This window comes from Dermochelys coriacea, chromosome 15 (assembly GCF_009764565.3).
Source record: "Dermochelys coriacea isolate rDerCor1 chromosome 15, rDerCor1.pri.v4, whole genome shotgun sequence".
In the NCBI taxonomy this organism is placed as follows: Eukaryota; Metazoa; Chordata; order Testudines; family Dermochelyidae; genus Dermochelys; species Dermochelys coriacea.
This window is the reverse complement of record NC_050082.1, coordinates 8071048-8087918: the sequence shown is the minus strand read 5'-3', so window position 1 is coordinate 8087918 and position 16871 is coordinate 8071048. Positions and strand designations below refer to the sequence as shown.

The following is a 16871-nucleotide window of genomic DNA, read 5'->3' as shown; positions in this document are numbered from 1 at the left end:
CAGTATCGTTGATGATGTCATCACAGGTTGCTGTCATTAATCGCCATCGGTGGGGCGCAGGGATTCAGTCCTCTGCAGTCCAGGAAGAAAGCAGCCAGCACCCTCCCCCTGGGTCTCAGAGATGAGATCACTTGGCAGGCTGTCCTGCTGTGCTGAACAAATCGAATCCTTCAGAGAGCTCTGGCATTCTCATGATCTCATATCCCCCCTGGGACAGTGAGTGAGGTCACACCAGCGGTTGCTAAAGGACCTGGGCTTTTTTTCCCCCTTCCCCCAACCCTCCTCTTTTTAATCCCGTGTGGCATCACATAGCAAAAATGTAACAGCAACAATCTGGGATTCTAAATGTAAGCAATTTATTAAATTAGCACGAAAGGCTCTCTCGCCAGACTCACGCTTCAGTACGATCATCATTTATTTCATAAGCCCCTGTGACAGAGGGTCGCAGTTTGCTAATGACTAGTCTATCACTTCCTTTAGCATAGGCAGCTCTCCACACACACATACACACACCCAGCATCCAACCCTGATGAAAACAACTGGCAAGTAAAATGCACTGCAAATTCCTAAAGCAATCCACTTTGCTGCCTCTCCTTTTTAATCCTTTCTCCCACCAGACTCAGACTTTTCCTTCATCCAGTTCAGCATCTGTAACAGATGGCCCTGGTATAGGTCAACCTTTGATCTTCCAAAGATTTCAGATGTCTTCTGTGAAGCTATGGGATAACAAGAGGAGTGCCACTCCTGTGAAGCTCGGGAGCTGGTGGGGCTAAAACTAAGCTCCTGCAGAGTTTCTGAGCTTCCCAGGGGTGGAGCACAAGGCTTGGAAACATTCAAGTGAGCTCTGGCCAGGGAGCAGAAGTGTAGGAAGAGGCAGAGATGTACTTGCAGCAAATGGAAGACTCTGATTCTGTTAACTATGGTGCCTCCACTCCTGTAAAGCTAAGAAGTGTTATATATACTTCCAACTCAGTCACCTCCCCTAGACTAGCACTTCCCACAGGTTTTTACTGGTAACTGGAGAACTTCTCAGAAGCCTGGAGATGTGTTAACAGCCCCAAAGGAGTGCAGCTACCAGCATGAAATGGGTATGCACCATCCTAGATGACTCACACCACCTGAATGACCATCCAAGAGAACCTGCAATCGGATACAATATCATCACAGCCATGACGGGTGCAGCTACATAGATAGCGAAATGAGACTTAATAAAAGGAAAGAGTGCCATATGAAATGTTGCCCCAACAAAATTAAAAGCATTGCCTTCTGGGAGCATGGAGTACAGAGCCTGTATCCATCAGGTACACCAAGTCTCAACCCTCCAGGACATTTGTCTGTGACATGGCCTCTTTTTAAATTTAGGAAAAATCTCAGAATAGCCATAAAACACTGGCAGAGATATGAGCCAGAAAAGAAGTGAGGTCCTTCTCTTTTAGCAGGTATATAATTTCCTTTACCCTCAGCTGAAAAATTCAGCATTTCTGATGTCCATAACTCATTACAGGCAACTTTGTGAGTGCTGCCTATTATTAAGGTTCGCTGACAAGTCCCATTCTAAGAGCCTGTTTCCAGTTGCTTATAAAACTTTGCTGAACTTTAACCATTTGGGCTGAAGTTTTCCATGCCACATGTCCTCCTCAGGCTTTATGTTATTTATTTAATTAATTAATTTGTAAGTTTCAGCCATTTCTGATAATGAGGTGAGGGAAAAGTCCATTGCTTCGCCAGTGTTAAAAATAAATCAGTCATAATACAATCTTTCCGTAAAGAAGGTCCAGCACCCCCACACTTTGGAGCAGGGACCAAGGGGTGGCCTCTGTCAGGATATGCCTTTTGGTATTTCCATCACAATCTTCACAAATCTGGCCAAGCTATAAGCCTTTGAAAAAAATCTCCCTTCGTACATGCTTCTTAGAGACTTGTTAGAGCGTCACCTAAAACCTGAGGATTCTGTCCACACCAAGCATTCGCCAGCCTCCCACCACTCCTTCGTGTGACTGGATTGCACATGTGCCATCCCAACAGAGCAGAGGAGCATGCTCCAGCCCAGGGCTGCAGGGGCTGAGGAGGCTCCTGAAACTGCAGCTCTCACCTGCTCCAGGACAGAGTGGGGCAAGGAACCAGAACTATGAGCAGAGCTTCTGTCTTTCCTGTGCTCTCACTGACTCCTGGCTGGTGTCTAGTATGGAGGAGGAAAGTGCATGGATAGAATGTAGAGGGGAAAAGTTGAGGTGAGGGGAAAATGAGAGAAAGAGAAATTGGGACAGGGAGCTGAAGTGGGGCAGGGACTAGAACTGGTTGGAAAAGGAAGTCGGATCTGGGATAAAAAGCTTGAGGAGTGGAGACTGGGAATGGGATGGGGAGTCAGTGATGGGGAACAGACAGGACTAGGACAGTGAAAAATTGGAGGGGACAGAAGGGTCTGTGATCACTAGAGAATAGTCTTTTCCAGAGTCTGGAATGGAACCCAAGATCCCAAAGTCTCACCATTCCTCTACTGTCAGCAATTACCTGTGAAACTCACTAGCAAAGCATGTGCCTCATTTCCCTCTGGTGCTGGTCCACATAGAGGATGACAGCCTACTACTGCTTTCCGTTATTCCACTAGTTCAACTGGCAGAGATTTGTGTGGTAGATCTAAAGGTGATAAGACATGATGGAATTTCTTTTTTCACTTTCCTTTTTCTATTCCTCCCCCTGCAAACAGAGGAAATTACACACAAAACTAGGGGAAAATATTATGAAGTTTGCACTGTGAGAACTTAGGAAATGCCAGAATTAAGGTTGCCTGTACAACCTTAATTCAGACCCCATGTGTGTATGCATTATGATACAGTCTTTAATTATACGATCACATACCTTTTTCCTCACAAGCCCTCTGCTTCATTCAGTGCACAGGATGGATGGTGCTCACTTAATGAGCAACTATTCAATATTTTGTCTTCATGTCATTCCATGCATGACCTCAGGCCTCATTTACTGCACAGTGTTTAAACCCTGCTCTGAAGCTAGAATTAATTTCCACACAGGCTTTTCTATGGCTCTCATCCCCATAGTATCTGAATGCGTCGCAAACATTAATTTATTTTCACAACACCCCAGAGAGAGGTAAGAAGGTGCTAGCCCCATTTTACAGATGCAGAACTGAGACACAGAGAGACTAAGATCAGAAGTATCCATTAATTTTGGGTGCCCAGTTTGAGAGGCCTAGCACCCAATGTTTCTGAGTGCTTCCCGTTATATAGCACTTTATCTGTTCAAACTGCAGCTCCTGACTTGAGTTGCAGCTGTGAGTGCTCAGCATTTCAGCAAATCAGCCCATGGAATCTCAAACCAGGCACCCTGAAAATGAGAAACACACACTTACTGACTACCTGCGGAAAGTCTGTTCAAGTGACTTGCCCAGCATTGCACAGGCACTCTGTGGCAGAGGCAGAGAGAGAATCCAGTTCTCCAGGGTAGCATTCAGATGCTTTAACCATGAAGCCATCCTCGCCTCATTCACTATACACCTCCAACTTCTGCGAGAAATGAAGCAGAGGACCTACAGAGAAAAGTGTCCTTCACTACACAACCCTGATTCATTCCCAGAGCAGGCTGAGCCAGTGCATTGAATGTGAGGGGTCCTGTGGAGAAAATAGCATGGTGCTCATGTAGTTAAAGACTTTCATAATGCATATGCGCAAACAGGCCAAATTGAGGTTGTATGGGCAACATTAACTCTGGTATTTCCTAACTTCTGAGCACTTGACGTTGCAACCTTAATGTTCTTTTAACGGTGGGTAGGTGTGCGTGGCAATGAGAAAACTGTAAATTGCGTGTGATTGACTCCCTGGAGAAGTTCTGAGTCACCCTTGCCCAGTTGCCAGCATTGTTAGGACATATCCTAAAAGAAGAGGATGCTGAAGAAATCTCTAAGCGAAACCTGCTGGCTTTCAGACCACAGGACAGCAGGGAGATAGGCTCTAAGGGAGAGGGCTTTTGGTCACTTTGCCAGCACAAGGAAGGAAACAGGTTGGATAGGATGAAAAAAAAACAAGAAAAGAAAAGACTGTTGCCAATATGTAAAGGCAGGAGAAAATTCTCTGCAGGCTAACTATGAATAATTCAAAAGGGGTTTTCAATTTCAGTAAACATGAGCAACTCCCACTGGACCTCTGCCTAGTCACTGGGAGTTGAAGGTGCTCAGCACTTCTGAAGATCAGGTCCCAGATCTCTCAAGTTGGCAAGTCAAAAAAACTAAGATACCCAAAATCAGTGGCCACCTCTGAAAATGCTGCTACAACCCTACCTCACAGGGGCATTACGAAGGTAAAGACATTAAAGACTGTGAGGCACTCAGATACCACTAAAAGAAAAGGAGTACTTGTGGCACCTTAGAGATTAACAAATTATTTGAGCATAAGCTTTCGTGAGCTACAGCTCACTTCATCGGATGCATTCAGTGGAAAATACAGTGGGAAGATTTATATACATAGAGAACATGAAACAATGGGTGTTACCATACACACTGTAAGGAGAGGGATCACTTAAGGTAAGCTATTACCAGCAGGAGAGTGTGGGAGCAGGGGGGGGAATACAACCTTTTGTAGTGATAAACAAGGTGGGCCATTTCCAGCTGTTGACAAGAAAGTCTGAGGAACAGTGGGGGGTGTGGGGTGGGGAATAAACATGGGGAAATAGTTTTACTTTGTGTTATGACCCATCCACTCCCAGTCTCTATTCAAGCCCAAGTTAATTGTATCCAGTTTGCAAATTAATTCCAATTCAGCAGTCTCTCATTGGAGACTGTTTTCGAAGTTTTTTTGTTGAAGAATTGCAACTTTTCGGTCTGTAATCGAGTGACCAAAGAAATTGAAGTGTTCTCTGACTGGTTTTTGAATGTTATAATTCTTGACATCTGATTTAAGTCCATTGATTCTTTTACATAGAGACTGTCCAGTTTGACTAATGTACATAGCAGAGGGGCATTGCTGGCACATGATGGCATACATCACATTGATAGATGTGCAGGTGAACGAGCCTCTGATACTGTGGCTGATGTTATTAGGCCCCAACCAGAGACTGCTGAATTGGAATTAATTTGCAAACTGGATACAATTAACTTAGGCTTGAATAGAGACTGGGAGTGGATGAGTCATTACACAAAGTAAAACTATTTCCCCATGTTTATTCACTGAATGCATCCGATGAAGTGAGCTGTAGCTCACAAAAGCTTATGCTCAAATAAATTTGTTAGTCTCTAAGGTGCCACAAGTACTCCTTTTCTTTTTGCGAATACAGACTAACAGGCTACTACTCTGAAACCTGTCAGATACCACTAAGCACCGGTTTCAGAGTAGCAGCCGTGTTAGTCTGTATTCGCAAAAAGAAAAGGAGTACTTGTGGCACCTTAGAGACTAACAAATTTATTAGAGCATAAGCTTTCGTGAGCTACAGCTCACTTCATCGGATGCATTTGGTGGAAAAAACAGAGGAGAGATTTATATACACACACACAGAGAACATGAAACAATGGGTTTATCATACACACTGTAAGGAGAGTGATCACTTAAGATAAGCCATCACCAACAGCAGGGGGGGGAAGGAGGAAAACCTTTCATGGTGACAAGCAGGTAGGCTAATTCCAGCAGTTAACAAGAATATCAGAGGAACAGTGGGGGGTGGGGTGGGAGGGAGAAATACCATGGGGAAATAGTTTTACTTTGTGTAATGACTCATCCATTCCCAGTCTCTATTCAAGCCTAAGTTAATTGTATCCAGTTTGCAAATTAATTCCAATTCAGCAGTCTCTCGTTGGAGTCTGTTTTTGAAGCTTTTTTGTTGAAGTAAGCACCATAACCACTTGGCTTTGTGGTGATCAAGGCATAGTTTGTTACCAGGAACGGACTGCGACATGTGAATGTGTGAGTCATCTCTTCCTTTGCAGATTCAAGTGTCATCAAGGACGAGAGAGGAATGGACCCCTTTGGCTAGCACCGCTATCGGAAGAAACCATTGTTTTTCAGTCACACTGCAGCAGAGGATTGGGAAAAACTTAGTCATGGAATGTGAGTTACACAAAAGAACCCTCCGTGTCGTGTCTCCCACACTGCATCCAGGCCAACGCTGAAGCCACAGATCATGAGACAAACTATGGCCATGCCGTGAGGAGGGGGGGAAGAGAGTAAAGGGAGACTGAACTGAATAGAGGAGTGGAAGGGTGGCAATTTCAGGCACAGGGTCCAACCCTGCACCTTTGAAGCCAGTAGAGCATTTTAATGGGAGCAGGATCAGGCCTATAATGACAGAATGTAAATTACCCACTATGTTAAAAAGGCCTCTTTTTCCACCTAAAAAAGCCCAGTGGAGCAGAGCAGAAATTTAAATAGCAGCTGGGTTCCTAATTTCCACAGGAGTGGGGCTTGGCTGCCACCCCACATGCTGAAAGCTCTCCATTAAAAAAAAACCCCAACAACTATCATTTGGTTCAATATAAAATGAATTAAAGTAAATTAAACTGCAGGAGCCATGTGGCCTGTGAAGGCCTCCATTGTTATACATCTATAAATGGCAGCTTTTCATCTCCACTGCTAAGGAACGACAGCTTGGTGGGTGTGGAATTAAAAGTAAATAAACAGAAAAGATACACTTACTGAAGATTGCAGTTTAGAAAATCCCAGGTGCATGTGAAACTCCCCCATCCCCTCCCCATGTGGCTATTAAACAATCTTTGCTGCTCTTCCAGGGAATGGAATAAAGGGGAACAAACAAAAAAAGAGAAAAAGATGCAAAAATGTGTGAGGTAAGAGAGAAAGGAACCAGGCTTCTACGAGGGGCAAACTTCCATCCAAGGAATCTTGATTGCTGGAGCCTTTTAAACAATTGATGGGGGCAACTTTTCTTCACGGCAAAAGGGCTTTCCTGGTCCTGTTTCGTATTATCCATCTTCCCCAGGAGAATCATGGAAACCAGAAGCTCCATTTAGAGGGGGGAAAATAAATCCAAGGGCTCAATTGTTTTAAAGCACTTTAATGAAATAATAGTACTAATAAATACTTATCACTCCTTTTAAAGATCTGGACCCAAATACTCCCAAATATCCAGGGCATTTAATATGGCCCATTGTGATTTGGGTCCTGGTACTGAAAAGATTTAGGCATGCACCAAGTCTGTGCCCTTGTGAGTAGTCCCAATGGTAGGTATTCAGCACCTCTGAAAGTCAGGGCTGAGCTATCTAAAGTTGACCACTCAGGACAGAAGCCCCTTTTGAAAACTTGTGAGTGACTTATCAAAGGACGCAGTGTCAGAGATGAGATTAGAACTCAGGAATTCCTGGGTTCTTGGCCTGGATCAGACTACTACTCCATACCTCTTATCAAACCTCTATTCCTAGTCTCCCTCCCAACCCAAGGATTTTCAACATGCCCAAGAGAAAGAGGAGAATGAGAGCATTGGAGAAAGCCACATAATGTTCAGAAAAGCCTGGGAACTTTGATGAAGGGTGGGAAAATCTTAAGGAGTGGCCAGAAGAGCCAGAGTAGTTTTGGACTCAGAAAGATGGGACTAATCTGAAAGTGACAGGTCTGAAGTCAAACTGAGAAAGATAAAAGCCTGTACATTAGGCCCCAGTTACCAAGTTTCACTATAACCATTGCTGAACACCAGAGAGGCACTGCCAGCAAACACAGGAGAAAATCCTGGCCCATCCCCTTCCTTCTCCATGATGTTGAACTATATCATCTCTTTCACTGGTGGCATAAGGTTCTCCACTCCTGGTCCTAGGCCTGGCAGCTGGAAACCACTGCTTTGATCAGGAAGAATCCAGTAGCACCAGCATTATCTCATGGCAGCTGAAATAAGCATCCATCTCTCCACTCTGATTTTAAGTGGACATTCCTCTGGTAGCTTTCACCTTGAAGGATCCCAAAGCATTTTGCTACATTAGCCACATATAGATAAGACTCACATCCCCCACCATTAGGCTGTAGCCATCAATGAAATCACAGACTCATAGAATATCAGGGTTGGAAGGGACCTCAGGAGGCCATCTAGTCCCACCCCCTGCTCAAAGCAGGACCAATCCCCAACTAAATCATCCCAGCCAGGGCTTTGTCAAGCTGGGCCTTAAAAACCTCTAAGGATGGAGATTCCGCCACCTCCCTAGGTAACCCATTCTAGTGCTTCACTACCCTCCTAGTGAAATAGTGTTTCCCAATATCCAACCTAGACCTCCCCCACTGCAACTTGAGACCATTGGAAATGGAAAGCAGCAGCTGTTTAAACTGCAAAGAGCAACGCCATAATTATAATTTTGGGCAGAAAGTGAAGAATACCCTATCTGGATGACATTGCAAGAGGAGCTGTCAGACTGTAAATACCTCAAATGGATTTTGGCCAAAACACAAAGAGTATGTCTACACTGCAAATGGGAGCATGCCTCCCAGCGTGTGGAGGTAGACACTTTCTAGGTTCACTTGAGCTAGTATGCTAAAAATAGCAGCATGGACATTGTGGCACAGGCTAGCCACTCCAACTTGAACCCTGGAGATTGGACGGGCTTGTATTCAGGCAGGTAGCTTGTGCTGCAACATCCATTTTTAGTGTGCTAGACATACTAGCTTTGCTTGAGCTCTCTACCCAGGCTGGGAGGCATGCTTCCAGCTGCAGTGTAGACATACCTCAAGATTGATGCAACTTAGGATCTTCAATACTCTTAAGTGGACGAGAGCTTGGGTTCTCCTCTGCCAGTGGAGCCTCCAGCATCTCAATGCGCCCTAAAACTAAGACGGGGCATCAGCTCAGCAAAACCTGCTCGACTCCATCACTAACAGCACTTCCTGTAGTGTGCTGGGTTTTTCTTCGAGGTCTCCCTTTCAAGTCCGATCCTGCTTAGTTTTCAAGATCAGAACATATCACCGCCCCAAATGGTTTGACGGATACAGAGAAAACAGTGTGTGTGTGTGTATGCGCGTGCGTGCGTGCGCAAACCCATGATTAAGTGATAGCAACAGAGCCTCAGATGTCAAGGGACAGAGAAACCATCAACAGCATCTCAAGACAAAAATGGACAAAAAAAAATTGGAGAAATATCACTATGCAGAAAAAGGTATTAAAAATGAAGCATCTGTGCTGCAAGCCATTATAGGTCCTTGACAGATGTGATCTTACCAGCCTCCCAGTGTAGCTGCAAATAAAGACCCAGTCTCTTTCTTCTCCCCGGACAAGGATTAATGAGTACTTGAGATAGCTCTCAGACTAGCAAGCAAAGGCTGTGAACCTTTTCCAGTGCAGCAATTTATCTTGGGATGACTATTCACATCACTTTTTTTGCAAGCTGGATTATGCTCTGACCCAGCACATTAATCTCCCAAAATAAAATAATAACAATAATAGAGAAAAAAAAAGAACTGGACAATCGCCAGAGATAAATTAATAACCATCTCAAGTACCCCTGGTGCACAGGAACAAACAGCTCAACTCCCCTGCCACCCATGTTATTTGTAAGCATAACTATTCCCGCTTTAAAAATTCCCTTTAAGTGCTTTCAGTGAGGGATGATGATAGTAATATCTTGCATTTATATAGTGCCTTTCATTCCAAAGGCCACCAAAGTGTCTCCTTACAAAATTTAACTGATCCACAAGCTCTACTTACCACATCCATCACTAGTGATGGGTTTCGGGTGGGGGAAGGAGAACATGCCAGCTCTAATAGTGAACAGGAACTTTACACAACTGTTTAGGACAGGAAGTGAAAAACCATCATACACTGAGACCTAGTCTACACATAGTTTCAGTATCGATGGAACAGTTTCAGTTAGGGATGCAATTTTCTACTGAAATAGTTAAATGCGTACTGCTCCTGCTTTGGGTGCAAAGGTGCCAATATAGCTTTTTCCCCTTCCCTTACAAGAATAAGCTATACCCATATAAGGCACCTTCAGACCCACCAAACTGCATCCACACAGGAAGGAGGCATTGTGCTGCTTTAACCTGTATGCAGACAAACCTTTAGGATGATATAAAGTAATTATTTAAGCTGGAATGTTCCCAGAACACTGGGGTTAACACATCTATTCTTGTAAAACAATAAAATAAAAAGAGTTACAGGTCTGCAGTGAACACAAGAGCTCCGAACCAGAGTTTCACATCTCATCCAAGAATCACTGCAGCATAATGTATCCTAAACATGCTGGGGGATTGGATAAGTACTGACTCAGAAAGAAGAATGCCAGCATCTCTGAAGATCAGCCCCGGGGGGGGGGGACAGATGACAATGACCGCGAAGATCTCAGGTTCAGTGCCCAAAATTAGAAACTACTTTTTTTAAACAAACATTCACCTGCCATAAGAACTCAGATGCAAGAGCACTGAGATCCCGCATGCACATCAGGAAACCAAGTCCATAAAATGAAATGGATTCTAAACATGAAGTGACCCTGGCTTGTTTAGTTTCATCGTACACAATGAGAGATGATAGAATTCAGGTTAAAAACAAGAATGGTGAGGGAAGGGAGAAAGATTGTATCAATTAATAAGTATATATAACAGAAAAGTTTCTACCAGTTCTACAGTCAGTCAGAAAATAACCCAGGAATGGTACAAAAATTTTACCAAAACTTTCCAGGATTTTTTCTTCCCTAACATCACATTTTCATCAAAATGTTGATATTTGAAAAATTGTGACCAGTTCTACTGCATACATGGTAAATCAGATTTTTAAAATTCCATTTTAATAATCTAAAGTGTTATCAGTTACACAGATACGGATGCTTGTCTTCCACAAAGCATGCAATTTTTATCACTTTAATCTACTGTTTTTCCAGCAGAGGGAGGAAAGAGGGGGGCAGTTTGTTCACAAAAGGCTAGATAGTGCAAACTGCCCACAGCCTGTAGCAAGGGGCAGTGCTTCACTCTCACCCATTGTTGTTGGCTATAGCCCCACCTCCTCCCTTCCCTTTTTGGGGCAATATGCAGTTCTGGGAGGGAGGGAGGGAGCCAGCAGCCCCCACCCTACCTTGAACATAGGAGTGAAAATCTGTCTGGTCCTTACACAAATCATGCAAGGGTTTGGGGAAATGGAGACTCCATTGCCTTTGCACACCCAGGCAAGGACCAAGCAGAATCTGTATCTAACCTCAGAGGCATAGTTTCATTGTGTGGCTCCCATCAGACAAGGACCAGGAAGAAAGTGGAGTCCTTTACCTTTGACTTGACAGCCAGAATGATTTTAGGCAGGGCAACGACCAGGCATTTCAAAGAGATGGTGAGATACTTCAGCACAAAGTCCGTGATCCCCACAGTCCACATCAGGTCAAAGAAATCCAGGCTCTCCAGGTTGGGTTTCAGAAATATCAGGCTGAAAAGACCCAAACATTAATGAATGGCACATCATCTGCCCTTCATCAAAGCTCCAGTACAAAGAATGGGCCCAGGGACTCCACCAAACGTGAGCACAGGTTCTTAAGAGCAAGTGTAACAGGAGCAAGGTCAGCAGGTTAGTCCCATAGTCCCTCCGGGCCTTTGCCTCATGCCTGCTCTTATTCAGCCACACTGAGGTCAATGGCTTCAGACTTGCCCATTTTCAATAAAGGGAACATAGTCATCCACAAAGCCTATGTTGGAAGTTAACCCCTGCACTCCAGGCCGATAAAAGAAACATCCCTCTAGGGGGGTGTTCCCAATATCAGCAGCTCTGATCTCCAAGTTTTCCCCCTCAATCCTCTTCCTGAAGGAAAAGCCACCTACATCGCTCCATCTTTACCACTGGGGAATGCTCTGAAACATGCACTCCACTGCAGCTCAGAGCCGCGCTGTGGGTAGTTGCCATTCCTCAGTAGGAACAGCACAGACCGATGCAAGAGCACCGTGCTCTGTAGACCAGTCTTGAAGCCCCACAAAAGCACATTCTGGCAAAAGCAGAACTACTGCAGGAGCAACCTTCTCCACAGCACTAAGCTAGCTGGGTATGCAGGACAGGCATGTGATAAGGGCTGCACTGCATTAGGCACAGAACGCCCAGAGCCATTCAGCATGGGGTAATTGCACTGAGACAGTGGCTCACAAACTTTTGAGGCCAACTAAGACCTGGGCTCTGTGAATCAGCATCGCCTATTGAAGTGCATGTATTCCAAACCTATAGGAAGGGGAATCCAAGCTCGGTCACGGATTCCAGCAAACATAAACTAATGGGAGGTGGAGAGCAGTGACCCAGCAGGGCTCAGCATGCAGACCCTGCAGCTGCAAAGGATCCTGGGGCCGTAGAAACCAGCATGGTTCTGCTGCAGAGCGACAGAAGGCTGGACTCCAGGCAGCTGTTCAAGGTGTACATGCTCCATGTGCGGCATTCAGCCCAGCAGCTCACACTGAACAAGAAGGAGCGGGGCATGGGTGCAGTAGGGTCAGAGTATCCACTGCGGCACACATGATCTGATTAACCCCCTCATGTGCATTGGGGACACATTAGGGAATGTGCAAGTGTACTTCAGCCACGGGCTAGAAGAGCCTTCACAGAACAGCAGAAAGATGCCTCTCTTTTTCCTCCTCCTGCCGCCCCCAGTTCAGTAACTGGGACTGGACACTGAGTTGAATATTTGCTCCCTTAGGTAGGAGGAGGCTATGCTACCAGTACTTCAGGAAACCACTGCATGGGGTACCGATTAAATCAGGACCTTCTTCAGCAGTCACAAGGGGCTTCTTGTCACTATTACTGTCCACCAAGCTCTCATGTAAAAAGCAAAAACTTAACAAGAAAAACCCGAAACAAAAAGCCTGAAATTAAAATACTCACAACTCTGGCACTGCATAACAGGTAAAATTAAACCCTAAAAACAGAAACAAAATCAGAGACTTAAATATTATTGTGGGCTAGGAAAATAAATACACAAAAACAGCAGCAAAATCAGGAAATGAAAAATAACTGAAAGGAACAAAAAGCAAATGGCAATTTCTAACCTCACCAGCCTATGCAGGACTCCGGGCCCCAGTGCTGCCATGGTCTCCACAGAGACAGACCTCTCCATCCACGAGGAGCATGGCTGAAGTCCAGGGGACTCTGCATGGGGCTGCTTGGTGGATCAGGCCTTGGTGTGGAACTCTTTGTCAGCCTTTTCAATATATTTAACCCTTTCACATCAACACATCACTCCCCAAACAAAGGGGCACAATATGCCTGTTTTGCTGAAACTCTTTGAACTAACTTGCCCCTCTCCCAGCTCACCTCTGCTGCTCCTTTCCAAATCTGCCTGGCCTCATCAGCTCCCCCACACCCCCATCTCACCCCCCCTGCTGCTCAGAGCCTCCCAGCAGCCTCCTTGCTGCCGTCTGTTTCCTGGCTGCCCACTATGGCAGCCTTTCCAGCACATTCTCTCAACCTGTTTCTCCTATACCACTCTGACCCAATCCTTCCCTCCAGAGCCTCTGAACTGCAGCTTTCCCTAACATGTCTCTTCACTCGTCTGCTTCCAGTCTGATTCATACTACAGCAACCCCTTCACTCCAAAAACCCAGGCAGAATCCCAGATGAGAGTCATATTTTTTTGAAATAAAATAATTCGGAGTGTTGGGGTCAAATGAAACTCATTTTTCTCCAAGCAACAGTTAAAGACACAGGTATTTCTAATAACTGCTAATGATAAATTTGGTTTAATAAAGCAAATTCAGATGGGTGCCATGGTTCTGAGCGTACAAACATTCTACCATTCACTATGCATTTTTTCCAGGGAAGAGATGGTTCTATTACCGCTGCCTTATCACAATTAAAAATAGAAACACTCTACCTGTGATGTCATCTAAGCTATTGTTGCTCATCTGATGCAAGACTCTTCAATACAATGCATAATCCAATGATTTCTTTAATATATACAGTTCCAAGTCTCAATCAGTGGGACTCCCACAACTTCCCTTGGGAAATTATTCCGCAGGGGTACAGATCTCACTATCAGACCAATTTTCTTAACTTTTGGCCTAAATTTGCCTTTGCATCATTTCACCCCATTTATCCTAGTTACACTCGCTTAGCCTAACTCCAATAGCTTCTCCCATTTTTGGCATTTAATTCTTCCTTTACCATTGTAATAAGAGATTGACCCCAACCAAAACCCTCAGCTTCGGAAAAGCTGAGCTCCATAACTAAATTTGGAGACTGGTCCCTATTTGCACCAGATCCAAACACCCCCAAATGCTGGGAACATTTGGCTCTGGATCCAAATCTAAATGTTACTACTCAAGTCCATCTTTAGTAACAGAGTAAAAGCCTGATACATAGCAATGGAAAGAAGCCATTTTGGGAAGGGAAAATGAATGTCAGTATTATCATCTGGTTCCAGCACCCTGGCTCTCTGTATCTCAGTTACACCATGATAGAAAATCCCAGCTTCCATGGGCAAAAAGTGACTCGCATGCTTTTCCTCCATTTACCGTAGCAGAGATGGCAGATTCCATGGAACTACATTTTCATCTCACAAAAGTGTGAGAGAAGGTGGGTACCCTCTGATCCACCCTGGCAATTACTGCCTGTTTCCACCAGGTAGGAGTTACCACATGCCCACCTGTTGTATAGCTGCTGGGAGCTGAAAGTGTAAAGCAAGTATAAGGTATTCCCCAGGAGGAAGGCCAGGATCCAGAAGACAATCAGCACCGACCTCTTCTCCTGAGCACAAACAAGAGGCAGACAAGACATATTCAAAAGTCTAAAGGGAACATGCATATTGTGCACCAAGCCTTTAACTGCTGAAAAATGTGAGACCAACCCAGGGGACAGACACACACTTCTGAGCATTCAGTAATTAGTTATTTACATGGGAGTGAGACATAAAAATAGGCAGCAAGGTACAGACACAGATAAACAGGACCAGAATCTGCTCTCGTTTACTTTATCAAGCAGAGTTACTCCATTGAAATCAAGGGAATTACACTGGCAAAAAGGGAGAGTCAGACCCACATAACATTTTCAAAGGTGGGTGCCTCAACAGGACATCCAAATCCTGCATGCTTACACTCAGTTTGATAAGTAGGAGCAGATATACTGTACCATAGGTCTGTGCTTCCATAGGCAGGATCTGGATGGCCTTATCAGGGGACACATTTGATAACTGGACCTATCACATCTAAACATGTAGCTTTCAAAACAATATATTATCTAAACTCTTTTAGACCATTATCATACCTAGAACATACTGCATAGAGCATGAATGGACCGTGTTTGGATGCAGGGAGGTTTCAGAGCATGTGATATAAGCAAGAAACAACTGAACAGATGAAAAAACCAACAGTAGTGTAAATTCTACATCTGTGAAGATGGGAATGAATGACAGAATATTAGATCCTAAACTCAGCACATGTGAAGGTCTGAAAGTTGCCTCTTCTGAGCCTTGGACCCATGTAATTTTGAGAAGGAAATTCCCCATTTGGGAGGGAAAATGAGAAAGAATTTTTCGGGCAGGTTTATTTAGTAAAAATGTGGCTCTGTGAAGCTGTTCAGAGGAATGCTAGATTGAGTCTTCAAGCAAACGGATTAATGGACAGGGTAAGGTTTGGCAGTTAAATGTGCAAAACAGAGATAATTAATACCTAATTGGGCAATTTATCCCATCAGTTCGCATTTTGTCACATTTATTTCATTACCATGTAATTATATATTTATGCCACTCACATATCATCTATATGAAAATGCAGCCCCAACCTGGCACTGCCATGCTGTTGAGAGATCCCAATGAGACTATAAAACATGATACCTGAAGAAGCCAATTGGTTTATTTAAGATGTAACCAGAACACCAAGTATATTAATAAGTAATACTTCTATAGCATCTTTCATCTGAAAATCTCCAAGCTCTCTGTAAGCATTAATGAATTAAGCCTCACCACATCCTGGTGAAAGGGGCATTATTATCCACTATTACATATAGGGAAACTGGGGCACATAGCTGTTGCTTGAAGTTGCACTGGAAATCAGTGGCAGGGCCAGGAATAGAAACCAGTTCTGATTTTTCATTCTCTAACCACTATACCAGGCTTCCAGCAAGACAGGGAGGCTGTGTGGGGCAGGGAGGGAACAGAGTGTTCATATATGCAAAAAAATCTGTGCACATTCATTGTTTCATCCACAAAGTGCAAGACAAGATCTGGCATCAGCATTATGTTGCATATTAAGAGCAATGCCTCAGGAACACCATAGAGCAAGATACTGTACTCACCTTCAAAGAGACCTGTTCTCGGAGAGTTGAGTTAGCATATGCAAATGTGCTCGCCATACCAATGCACACAGCAATCCCTGCAAGGAAAAATACCCATCAAAGGGCTGTTGAGCCGGGGAGGCAGTATTCACATTGTTAAATTATTTTATACTCAACGTTTTAGGTTTAAAGCAAACATACAAACACAACACCTGTAATTGCTGGATATAGTGGGGGATGCTAACACACTGGCTGCTAAATTCTGGAGAGCGGGGTTCAGATCACAAGCCAAATTAACATGAATGTGTCATGACCATTTCCAGTGCGTATATGCCCAGAATTACAAGCTGCCACCCAGTCTGATACAATACTGAAGAAATTGCAGCCTCTGTTCAAGAGAGACCCAGGAACATGATAGCAAAGGCACTGCAGGGCATGCCCGAGTTGCACGAACAGAGGTAGGGAAGGAGGAAAGACTGGAATAGCAGCTGGTTCTGCAGATCAAGACTGAGGTGCACTGGCAACGCTATGTTGTGACCCAGGGCTGAGGATTGATGTGCGTTGGGGGTGGGGAGGGTGTTGGTGGTAAACTTGCACATTATGGCTTCCTCTAGCCAGAGATATCAGCATCCATAAAGTCAAATATTCACCAGTTACATACTCCATCTACAAATTAACGTTTAAAAGGAGGATTGTAGTCTGAGATTTTTCAAGGC

General features: G+C 44.3%; 1 protein-coding gene across 3 annotated transcripts in view; it reads right to left on the bottom strand.

The window, feature by feature from the left end:
• The window catches only part of RNFT2 (ring finger protein, transmembrane 2), a 39186-nt gene that overhangs the window by 13874 nt on the left and 8441 nt on the right, over positions 1 to 16871 (bottom strand). For all 3 annotated transcript variants that reach the window (XM_043497785.1, XM_043497786.1, XM_038373013.2), the window contains 3 exons: positions 16177 to 16253; positions 14531 to 14631; positions 11187 to 11340 (listed from right to left, as the gene is read on the bottom strand). In XM_043497785.1, coding sequence (XP_043353720.1) covers positions 11187 to 11340; positions 14531 to 14631; positions 16177 to 16253 — 332 coding nt within the window. The remainder of the gene's footprint in view (positions 1 to 11186; positions 11341 to 14530; positions 14632 to 16176; positions 16254 to 16871) is intronic.